This window comes from Conger conger, chromosome 16 (assembly GCF_963514075.1).
Source record: "Conger conger chromosome 16, fConCon1.1, whole genome shotgun sequence".
In the NCBI taxonomy this organism is placed as follows: domain Eukaryota; kingdom Metazoa; phylum Chordata; class Actinopteri; order Anguilliformes; family Congridae; genus Conger; species Conger conger.
In genome coordinates this window covers 10160914-10173171 of record NC_083775.1, presented here as the reverse complement: position 1 = coordinate 10173171, position 12258 = coordinate 10160914, and the positions used below count along the sequence as shown (strand labels likewise).

The following is a 12258-nucleotide window of genomic DNA, read 5'->3' as shown; positions in this document are numbered from 1 at the left end:
TATCTCTTTTGTCTTTCTTGTTCTCTTTCTTTTTCAAACTCATCCCTCATTTCCTTTTGTTTCTCATCCCACTCTTTTCTTTCTTGCTCTTCTTTTTGCTTCCGTTCCATCTCTAGCTCCCTTTTTCTTCTTTGTTCCTTTTCCCTTTCCAGTTCCCATTCCTCAGCTCTTTTCTTCATGTCTTCCTGTATCTCTTTCTTCTCTTTCTCTGCCTCTTTAATTTTCTGTTCCCACTCCCTTCTTTCTCTCTCTTCAGTTTCTCCTCTCCTGCTCATCTCATCCCTCTCTTTTCTTCCGCTTGCTTTTCCTCAAATTCTTTTTTTTCTCTACTTTGTTTTTCCATCAGCTCTTGCTGCAGATTCTTCTCTTTGTACCCTCTTCTTCTCTTCCTCTTCCTTTCTTTTCCATTCCTCTATGAGTCTCATTTTCTCTCCCTTTATCTCTTCCATTTTCCTCTTCCACTCCAACTCTTGTCTTCTGTACCTTTTCTCTTCCTCATCTTTTCTTCCTTTTTCCTCCTGCTCTCTTTTCTTCCAGTCTTGTAGCTCTTTCCTTAAATGTTCTTCTTTTTCTTTCAGCTCTTTTTCCCGATGGGCTCTTCCATCCTTCTCTTCATCTCTTTCATCTCCTCTTCATGTTTTTGTGAGGTTGAGGAGGTGCGGAGAGCCAGGTGCGACTAAGGGGTAATCCCTTATAAGTGGACACACAAACGTGCCTGCCACTAAGACCCCGGGGGGTAGAGGAGACAGCTTTGAAACTCGGAGACAACTCCGCACAAATAAAAGGAAGAGCCCCAAATAACGGCTCTGAAAATAAAACTACCCTACAAAACCAGGGCGAAAATCACGAACCAAAAATGAGTGCGTAAAGGCTAGCACTCCTCTCCCGGACCGGGGAAAACCCAAAATAAAAGTACAACCCAGTATAAAAGACTGGGCAAACAAAAATAAAGATTCAGGAGTCGCAGCTCTGAAATAACACACAAATCAAAATAGAAAATACCGGGGACAACGTCCCTCACCCACGGACTCACACAAGCCGAATATAAAAAGAAACAAAGAACAAAAGAACCAAAAGGAAGGCGGTAGCAGTGTACACACACTAGCACGCAGACCCCCTCCTTACCCTTTTTGAACACAAAGCGAACCAGCACAATACCTGACTCGTTAGCTGCTGAGTCTACCATGTGCTAAATACCGGCTTTAGGTGGCAGAGCGAACAGTGACACCGAAGCGAAGACTGAGGGGAAATGAGGGCTTTAAATACCTTCAGGAGGTAGACATCAAGTACGCACTAATGACCACCAGGTGAAAGTAATAATGGCCACAACCAGTACTACCTCCAACCCTGACAGTTTTGCCAACAGCTTCTCTCGCTCTCTCTGCATCTCTCCCTCTCTCTCTCTCAGTATTCTCTCACATTCTTTCTTTATGGTCATTTCTGCCTCCTGGAACATCTCATTGGTGTAGCACCCTCCTCCGTTCTTCTGCACCATCATGTCCATCTTATCCAGCAACTCAGAGACTTGGGCGATGTTTGTCATGTCATTATTATCGAAGACATGAAACCTGTCTCCACAGGCATGAATAAGATTTTGGATTGTAGGGTCGCCTCTTTGAAGGTAACTTTCAATGCATTCATTTTTAAGATCATCCCCTCTTGTGAACATGACTATGGTAAACCTTTCAGCCATTTTACCAAAGGTACTCTTCATGAGCTGCAATGTGTCCTTCTCCTCCTTTGTGTTTCTCCCAATCTGTAGCACCAGCAGAAACACATGAGGTCCTGGGGCCAAATAGGAGATGCATTTGGCTATTTCCTCCTGGACCACCTCATGAGTAAATGATGTGTCAAAGAGACCCGGTGGGTCAACTACAGCAACACGCCTGTCAGCAACTTTCCCTACTCCTTTTTTATAGCAGGTAGTCACTGATGTCATACTGGACCGAGACCGGAACTCCTCCCTCTGCAGTATGGTGTTTCCTGTGGCACTTTTCCTACTTCCTGTCTTCCCCACGAGCACAATCCTCACACAGTCAGAGCTCTGATGTTTACCATCAACACCTGCAAAATGGAGAATCAGTGTAACTAACAGAATCATAAATATCTAGATATGTATATATATTGTGGTACCCCGCTGGTAGAGAGAGAGAGAGAGAGTAAAATTGGTGGAAAAAAATTAATTTATTATAATTTTTTTCTTTTTCTTTTCTCTTTTTTTTTTCCAGTGCTGGTGCCTTCAGGGCACTTCTTTAGTGTCCAGGACAAACGAAAAACATTCCCTTCTCATACACGGGAATGTGATCACAAAAAACGGTAAAAAAGGAAACTAGAAAATAAGTCCGTGCTCAAAAAATTAGGGAATTTCAAAAAACGGTAACCGGTAAATTAGGGCGGACTTCAGGCGGCGGGGTTCACTCGCTCGTCTCCGCTGTGGGGCCGTGATCTCTCCGGGGTGTCCCGGCCTCGGGAGTCCGCTTCCCCCGCCTAGGCATCAAATGCACAGGTTAGTTGGCTTCTAGCCGGATTGATGTGCTCACGTGGCGTTCGCTCGGTTGCACTGGCTCCGCGGGTCTCCTCTCGTTCGCCCCTGAGCCCCGCTCTGCTCCCGAGTTCTCCCTTTTGTAGGGTGTTGCTCTCCCCTCCAACTCGGTGCAGCTGTGCCTGGTTAATTGCGAGAGGTTAGTGGCGTGCATTCCGCACGCGTTTCGGTGGTGCTAACCTTGGTGCTGATTCCTTTTCCGGCGCGGCTCTCTCCAAGGTGCCGGTCCCTCAAATACGTCCACGGGAAATATTCCCCGCGAATTACTTTCCCCAGCTCCTGGCGCCGTCGCACAGCCCGCCCCTCTTCAGTGGTGTACTGATCCTTGATCGGGCCACCACAATATATATATATATATATATATTCAATGTTTCTGACTGTGGGGCATATTTTCATAGTTAGCACACAAGTCTATTTAGTATGTATATGGTCAGCTGCACTTTTTCTAGTCTGAGGGTGGGTAGTTCAAATGCAAAATAGGGCACAAGGTTCAAATGGGCTGAACTTAGTGGCTTAATGAATGAATGTTTCTTGGGCATAATATACAATAAACCAATCAGAATGCCATTCTATTCCCTTTTAAGTCAACTGCATTTGCCCCTTGGTGGATTTAGAAAGAAGTGGAACAGACAGGATTACCTCTGAGGAAAAATAACTCATACCATTGCCTCAATTGTATAATGTGGGACACATTTGTTTTTGCTTTGGATCTGATTTTTAGTTCTCTTTAGAATAATTTCATTCAATTATGAAGTAACTGGTGAAATCAGTGGGGTTTCAATATCTTAGTATGGAAATCTGGCCACTATAATTTAAAAAATAACTAAGAAAAGGGTTAAAAACTGTTAAATTATGTCATTTGAATGAATCCTGTTTTTTTGTCATTGTCCTGCTGGAATATCTACCCATGACCAAGACTCAGCTTCCAAGCAGAGGCAACCAGATTTTCTGCCATGATTTTCTTGATACTTTGTGAAATTCATTGTGCCATTGATCTTAAATAGTGCCCCTGGACCACTGGCAGCAAAACATCTCCAAAACATCAATGACCCAAAACCATATTTCACAGTAACTATGATATTCTTCTCACTGAATGCATTCCATTTTGCTGCCCAATGTCGATGGTGTATATGGCCAAACATCCAACGTTCTCATCAGACAATAGCACTCTCTTCCAGTCATAATTACAATGAGGTTGGGAAAACTCAAGACGCTTGGTTTTGTTTATTGTGCTCTTTGTGACACCCTTCGAAACAGTTTGCTAGGATGGAGCAAATGGGGTGACATGGCTCAGGCAGTAAGAGCAGCCGTCTGGCAGTCGGAGGGTTGCCGGTTCGATCCCCCGCCCGGGCTGTGTCGAAGTGTCCCAGAGCCAAGACACCTAACCCCCAAAATGCTCCTGACGAGCTGGTCGGCGCCTTGCATGGCAGCCAATCTCCGTCGGTGTGTGAGTGTGTGTATGAATGGGTGAATGAGAAGCATCAATTGTACAGCGCTTTGGATAAAGGCGCTATATAAATGCCAACCATTGGAGAACGATAAAATGGCACCTCCATACCAACAAACTCTTTTTTTGATGGTTGGCACAAAGACAGCCCTTACTGAGAATAAAGAAAAAATCAAGCATCGGGAGTTTGGCAAACCTCACTGTAATTATGACTGGAAGAGAGTGCTTTGGTCAAATGAGACCAAAAAGGAATGTTTTGCCCATAAACAAACACAATCAACATGTTTCGCAGCAAAAGAGTAATAGATACAAGGATAAGCACCTCATCTGTCAAATATGTGGGTCATTGTTGTTTTGGAGATGTTTTGTTGCCAGTGGTCCAGGGGCACTATTTAAGATCAATGGGTCAATTAATTCAACAAAGTACCAGGACATTTTGACTGAAAATTTGATTTTCTGCTGGACAACATACATGTTTTGCAATGGCCATCTCAGTCTCCAGAATTAAATCCCATCAAAAACCTATGGATATCAAACTCCAGGATATCAGTGATTCTCAATAGTGGTATTATTTTTGTGTTTATAATATTTTTTATGCATACTTATCAAGGGTGTCAGTAATTCTAGAGTCCACTGTATATATTCAGTAATACTCTGAAATGCAATGTCATGTAATTGTTTTCACAAGATAAATTATAAACAAATAAAGAACCCCTCCAAACTTACCCATTGATGTGCCCTGAATGTGTTCTTCTAATAGTCTGATCTTTTGGTCCTTCTCCTCCAGCTCAGTCTTGTGCCTGGCCTCCAGCTCTTGAACCTTCCTCTCCAGCTGTGACTCCCAGTACATATCCAGGGAAAAGCAGCTTTCTGTTGCTTTATTCATCTCCTCTATAGCCTTCAGAAGCTCTGGAACTATTGAGTTATTCACAATGGCCTGGTTGTTGAAAACACAGAACCTGTTGCCACACATCTTTAGAAGCGTCTGAGTATCTTCAATCACCTGCAGAAAGTCAAGAATAGGTTTAGCAGTACAACTTTCATGGGTAAAAAGGATGATCATTCACTCTTGTGCCAAATAACTTATGTATCCTATTTATTTCTGCCTTGTCTTCATCAGTGAGGGGACCGGCTGGTGTGACCAGGAGGAACGCATGAACACCAGAGCCAGAGAGAGAGGCAAACAGGTGACATACAGTGGATGTAGAGAGCTGTGTTTCACACTTGGCAGTTCAGTTCGTTATCCCTAGCCACTGGAATAAAGAGAAATAGGGTTATCTTGTGCCTTATAAAACTGATAGCTCCATTCCTGGATCCTGATTGGTCAATGCAGCCATTTTATAATCCATGGCATAGTAAGTAACACATATGGTGCAACACACCTCTTCACCATACGGTGTAGAATCACTCTGCACATTCACACGATTTCATCTGATAACAGTAAATGTTAGATCTGTTATTCTGAAAGAAGTGTAAGCTATCATAGCTTAATCTGTGGGCAAGGCAAGCAATCAATGGTTTAAGAGTGGAGTGCTTCACTGACTGGTGTGAAGAAAAGGTCCTTTGTGTAAGGGAGCGGGGTTGGAGAACCAAACGCGACCAAGTTGGGTTCTAAATGTTTCCCACAAGACGTGAGATAACCACTAATATTTTCTGGGGGCATCCCAAGAGACAAGGGATACACCCCAGAGACGGAAGGGAAAAACGAGAAAGGGAATAAATAACTCCCCGGCAACCAATAAAACAACCTATCAAAACGGTTGAGAAGTTTAATCAAACTTGAGTAAGGAAATAGCAAATGACAGGGAAACTCAACCTCACATCCTACCGATTACAGTGTCGTAAGACGAGGTGAGTAGGAAGTTGATATGCCCATAGCGCCAGGGAGACAACTACGCAGGCTCCCAATAGGACCAGGAACAGAAGTGATAACGAAAGACACACAAGACATCCCGTCTGTAATTCCACTGATGAAGCAGGAATAGTGACCCGAACACTAGAATACACGAAAAAACATTAACAATCTAATTCAAGTGACGAAGCAGGATTACTTTAAAAAAGAGACTGAAATCCATGAAACACATTAACAATCTAATTCAACTGACACAGCAGGAATAATACAAAGGTAGGAAGTGTACACAAACATCGACGGGGGTCTCAGTCACGGAACCCAGAGCTTCTTGTGCGTTCACAAACTCTCCTTTGAGAGGGACGATAGTCCAACGACCATGTGCACCACTTGACACTTACGAAAGTCAGCAACCACAGATATTCACCAGACGCTCACCTAGGCTCAACTAACCGTGCAAGAGACCTACGAGAAAGCAAGCTAAAAACACAAGCTGCACCAAGGGTCTCCTGCGTAGAGGCCTGGGCTATTGGAGGTTTGCAAAGCTCCCCGCCGGGAGGGGCGACAACTCCAAAACAAATGTAGATAACCTTAGTGTAATACATAAAACAGACCTGCACTAAGACGGAAAGGAAAAGCATAAGCTACTTGGGCATGAGGCTTATGCAGACGTAACCTAACAATGCAATCCGCCACGAGGATGTACAACAGATCCCCAAAATATCGGAGGTGCGCAAAACTCCCCGATAAGGATGTTACCTCCGACAGTGGTGAATTAAGACTTAGTGCTACATGTACAATAACATACATAACTCTGACAAAAAAGAAACACCTCGCTCAACCAAAGTAAACATAAGATGGATGTCAAACTTGGAAACAGACACACAGCCGTGCCAAGAATAATTTCCACATACGGATAGGGGGAATATAGACGTATCCCTTACGTTTGATCAACGCTGGTCTGAGCCATTCTTAATTGCCAGAGGGCCTCAGTACTCCTGGGTCCACTTTGAACTCAGCCCAAAGGTAGCTTTTAAACAAGGTGGAAATAAACTATGCCAACAAACAGCCAATGAGAGCAAGCATGAGGAAAAGGGATGCAATAAACTCAAAGGCAGCAGGAAGCTGCCAACGTGCTCAGACGTGATATTATTAGCTGGTCTCCAAATTTTATATGGAGTCCAAATAATTGAGTGAAACATATTTTCTTTATCTCAGTCGCTATTTTTTCTGCATCCGTAATGAGCATACACAAGAATCAAAGTTTCCGTAAATGTACAAATCCCAACTCATGCTTAGAAAGTGTACAACCCAACAAAATACTGAGGTCTTTCTATGCTTCAGTTCAAATTTGAACTGGGAATTTTTGAATGGGAAGGGCTCCGTTCAGTTGCATGGAAGTCTGGAATACAGCGTCAAATATAAATTGCTAACTATTATTTTGTGAGCTAACATTACTTAATAGCCTTTTATTTCCTTTCGGTGATGGTGAGCTTGTGAACTTTTCTTTGGTGATGATGTAGTTGGCTTTTAGTTGCAGCAGGCAATTTTAGGCTGCGTGAAGATTTTTTTCTCAGCAACAGGGACTACTTTCTCTCCCCTTCCCATTGTGTTTCAATGAATACATTTGTTTCAAAACAAAAATAACTAGCAAGCTGTGGTATAAGTGGGATAATACCCTATGAACGAGTCTGTTATGAGGAAATAAGTGCCCTTCATGGTGCTAAACTTCCCCACATGAGCACCACCCTGTCGGGCAATTATTAACCGACTCGTTCATAGGGTATTATCCCTTACGTATCACTAATTTGTTAGAGAGTCACTTCCCTAGAATGCATTTCAGTACATCCTCAGGTTTCATTGATCAGCACAAAGGCATTATTCCCCAGTCCCCATGTTTTCTTTAAAGCTTCATTTCTTTTGAAGTTACCTTTACAAGAAAACAATTTAAAATGCTATTGAATATCTTACATTTAGATCTTACATTTAGTGCAAATGTTCATCAAAATATATGTTTTTATTTGTAAGGTAGGCCTATAGTTACAATATACAGTATGTGTGCATCATACTTACGTATGGGACGTGTTCGTTCTCTTCTCAAGGTACCTATTTGTAAATTGAAAACAAAAATATTAGACAATACTATTGTGGTGGCCCGATCGGGAATCGGTACACCACTGGAGTGGAACGGCCCGTGCGCCGGCGCCAAGTGCTAGGAAAAATTATTAACCACGTGTATTTCCCCAGGTCGTATCTAACAGAGCCGCACCGGAGAGAGAGCCGGCGAGGAGAGTCAGAACCATGGCCAGCGACACGGGGAAAGACGCGTGGGGAATGTGAGGAAGAAACGATTAACCCTTCTCATTGGACAGGCGCAGCCGTACCGACTCCGAGAGAGAGAGGAGCCTTACAAAAGACGAAGCGCAACCACAGAGCGGGGCTGAGTACGGAGGGAGACGGAGGCGAAGCCCAGTGAGTGGGATTGCTTGTGAGCAATTGTAGGCCATTTAAATAGGCGTGTCAGAGCGACGCTAGCGTCGCTCCGTCCCCGTTTGTTATGTTATGTTTCACCCCATCCCAGTCTGCTCTCTCCCTCGAAGACCCCCCCTGCGACATGGGCCTCCACGGCGTCGGAACCCCTCAAACCTCAGCTATCCCCCGCTGACCCCCTGTGAGGACTTTGCTGTCACAGGGGGACTATGGAACTGCCAGTCTGCCACTCGGAAGGCTGACTTCATCCCTGCGTATGCCTCCCTCCAGTCCCTACAATTCCTTGCCCTAACTGAGACCTGGATCACACCTGACAACACCGCCACTCCCGCTGCCCTCTCATCCTCCTTCTCCTTCTCGCACACTCCCCGGCCTTCCGGCCGTGGCGGTGGTACTGGTCTTTTAATTTCCCCCTCGTGGAAATTTTCTGTTCTCCCCCTCTCTGACCTGTCCATATCCACTTTTGAATTCCATTCTGTTGCAGTATCCTACCCTACTAACCTTTTCATTGCAGTTATCTACCGTCCTCCAGGGCCCCTGGGAAACTTCCTTGATGAGCTAGACACCCTTCTCAGCTCCTTCCCTGAGGATGGCACCCCACTGATTCTCCTTGGAGACTTCAACATCCACCTAGAAGCCTCCCAGTCTGCTGCCTTCCTACCGCTAATCCACTCCTTCGGCCTCTCCCTGCAACACTCTCCTCCAACCCACAAGGCGGGCAATGTCCTAGACCTTGTCTTTGTAAGGAACTGCTCATGCTCCGATTTCACGGTTACCCCTCTGCATACATCTGATCACCACTTCATCTCATTCTCCCTCCCTCTTCCTCCCCATCCTCCTCCCCCTCCTCCCACCCACACTTCCTCAGCCCGCCGTAACCTCCGCTCCCTCTCGCCCTCTTCCTTTGCCAGCACCGTCACCGCCTCACCCCCCCCTCTCGAATCCTTCTCCAAACTCCCCGCTGACTCTGCATCTGCCACCCTCCTTTCATCTCTCTCCTCCGCCTTTGACTCTCTCTGTCCCCCTGTTTCAAAACCACCTCGCACATCCCCTCCCAGTCCTTGGATATCTGACACCCTCCGTACCTCCAGGGCCAGCCTCCGCGCAGCGGAGAGGAAGTGGGGGAAATCCAGAGACGCTTCCGACCTCATGACTTACCAGTCTCTCCTGGCGGCATTCTCTTCCGATGTGACTGCCGCCAAAGCAAAATACTATCAAACGCAAATTCAGAACTCTGCTTCTAACCCCCGGAAACTTTTCTCCATTTTCTCTTCTCTCCTCAACGCACCGCCTCCTCCTCCTCAGTCCTCCTTCGCTGCTGATGACTTTGCTGATTTCTTCGATGAGAAGGTCACAGTCATCCGCAGATCCTTTACAACCACCGCCCCCCTCACTGTGCCCTTCCCCCCTCTAGGCCCATCCCTTCCTTTTCCACTTTCTCCCCCCTTACGGACTCTGATGTTTCTCAACTCCTGCTCTGCCACCGCCCTACAACCTGTGCCCTTGACCCTATCCCCTCTTCTCTTCTCCAAACTATCACACCTGACATTCTCCCATTTGTCACCTCCCTTGTCAACTCCTCCCTGTCTTCCGGCTGTTTTCCGGCATCCTCCAAGAGGGCCCACATCACTCCGCTGCTAAAAAAGCCTACCCTGGATCCCTCCATCATCCAGAACTACCGCCCGGTATCTCTTCTTCCTTTCCTTTCTAAAACTATAGAACGAGCCGCTTCTACTCAACTTTCTTCCTTCTTTTCTAACAACAACCTGCTAGACCCCCATCAGTCTGGCTTCAGATCGGGCCACTCGACAGAGACTGCGCTCCTCTCCGTCAGTGAGTCACTTCATGCCGCACGAGCAGCCTCCCTCTCCTCTATCCTCATTCTTCTAGATCTCTCTGCTGCCTTCGACACTGTGGATCACTCCATCCTCCTGTCTGCCCTGTCAGCAACGGGCATCTGTGGCACAGCCCTGGACTGGATTCAGTCCTACCTCTCTGGTCGCTCCTTCCAGGTTGCCTGGGCTGGTTCGGTATCGACACCTCGGCCCCTCGCCACAGGAGTTCCCCAGGGCTCAGTCCTTGGCCCACTTCTTTTTTCTCTCTACACTCGCTCCCTTGGCCCTGTGATCACTGCACATGGGCTATCCTACCACTGCTATGCGGACGATACCCAACTCTTCGTCTCGTTCCCGCCGTCTGATACGCAGGTTTCAGCCCGTATCTCTGCTTGCCTGAGGGACATCCAGAGCTGGATGGACAACCACCATCTAAAGCTCAACCCAGGTAAAACTGAAATGATATTCATCCCTGCTAATACCTCTCCCCATCTGGATCTCTCCATTTCTCTCGGGGATACCACACTCATGCCGTCACCCAGTGCAAGGAACCTCGGCGTGGTGATGGACAGCAGACTGTCCCTTTCCGAGAACATTGCGGCGGTGACCCGGTCTTGCAGGTTCTTCCTATACAACATACGGAGAATCCGCCCCTTTCTCACCCCCTACTCGACCCAGCTCCTGGTCCAAGCGATGGTTCTGTCCCGCCTGGACTACTGCAATTCCCTCTTGGCTGGCCTCCCAGCGTCCGCCATCAGACCCCTCCAACTCATCCAGAATGCAGCAGCTCGTCTGGTCTTCAACCTTCCCAAATACTCACACGTCACCCCCCTGCTTACTTCCCTCCACTGGCTGCCTGTCATGGCTCGCATCAAATTCAAATCATTGGTGCTAGCCTTCCAAGCAGTTAAAGGGTCTTCCCCAGCTTATCTGCAAAAAATCATCAGACCCTACACCCCTGCCAGACCTCTTCGTTCAGCCTCCACAGGCCGCTTGGAACCTCCCCCTCTCAGAACCTCCACCTCACGCTCACGACTACTGTCTGTTCTGGCTCCACGGTGGTGGAACGAACTCCCCGTTGAGGTCAGAACTATAGAATCTCTCCCCACCTTCAAGCGCAAGCTGAAGACGCACCTCTTCAAGCAGCACCTCTCCCCATCCCTCCCTACCTCCCTGTGAACCTTAATTGTTGTCTCTGTGACTTGCTTTGTGTATCGGTATTTTTAGTTGGCTAGGGAAGCAGTGTTTGGATAGTTAACTTTGGTGACTTTTGCTCTGTTTGTTTGTTTGTTTGTTCAAAAAAAAAAAAAAAAAAAAAAACCCTTGTCCTTATCTTTGTTGTACAGGTAGCAGTTGAAATTGTACTTACCTTTAGGGTCTTTCAGCGAACTTATCCCTGGTTATGGGTATGCACTTTGTTGTACGTCGCTCTGGATAAGAGCGTCTGCCAAATGCCAATAATGTAATGTAATGTAATGAAACAGCCATTTGGAAGCAAGTGACGACACCACGGTGGAACCGCGGGTCTTCGGAGGCCCTACCGAAAGGCGCGGCCGGTACGAACCACCCAGAACCACCGACGGACCGGGAGACCTAATTTTGTGGCCGGTGTTTTTTTTTCCCGTTTTGCTGAGAAAGAAAGTTTTATTTTTGGGACGTTGTAAAAGTGCCCTGAAGGCACACCAGAAACTCATTAAATACCAGTTTGATGAACTACTCTTGCTCTTTCTGCCTCTCTCTCCCCACGGGGCGCCACACTATATTTTTGTATTATTTTTTATTTTACTTTTTTTGGGGGGGGGGGGCGATATATTGGATAATGGGTGAGATGAAATGACCAAAATGCAATATCTTTTAATTACAGTCTAATCATCAAGTCCAAAAAAGGCAATATGTTGTGTTCAAGTTATTTACTTTATTATGCTTTGATTAAAGTAAAAACCTTTTTCTGAGAGGGATTCATTTGTTTACGATATGATACGATGATCACATCAGAACATTCATTAGTGACCCCTGCTGATCAATGAAACACCCACAGTCTGCAAGTGTCTCTCACACTCATACCTGTGCAAGCTCAGTTTGTGGACTGCAGTGT

At 46.2% G+C, this 12258-nt stretch overlaps 1 protein-coding gene across 1 annotated transcript; it reads right to left on the bottom strand.

The window, feature by feature from the left end:
- Positions 1–574: 574 nt before the first annotated feature.
- LOC133114023 (GTPase IMAP family member 9-like) lies at positions 575–4962 on the bottom strand. The gene is made up of 3 exons (XM_061223223.1): positions 4716–4962; positions 1340–2064; positions 575–676 (listed from the first exon to the last, which is right to left on the bottom strand). Exons 1-3 carry the CDS (start codon positions 4960–4962, stop codon positions 575–577), a joined length of 1074 nt encoding a protein of 357 aa, XP_061079207.1.
- Between the last annotated feature and the right edge of the window lie 7296 nt (positions 4963–12258).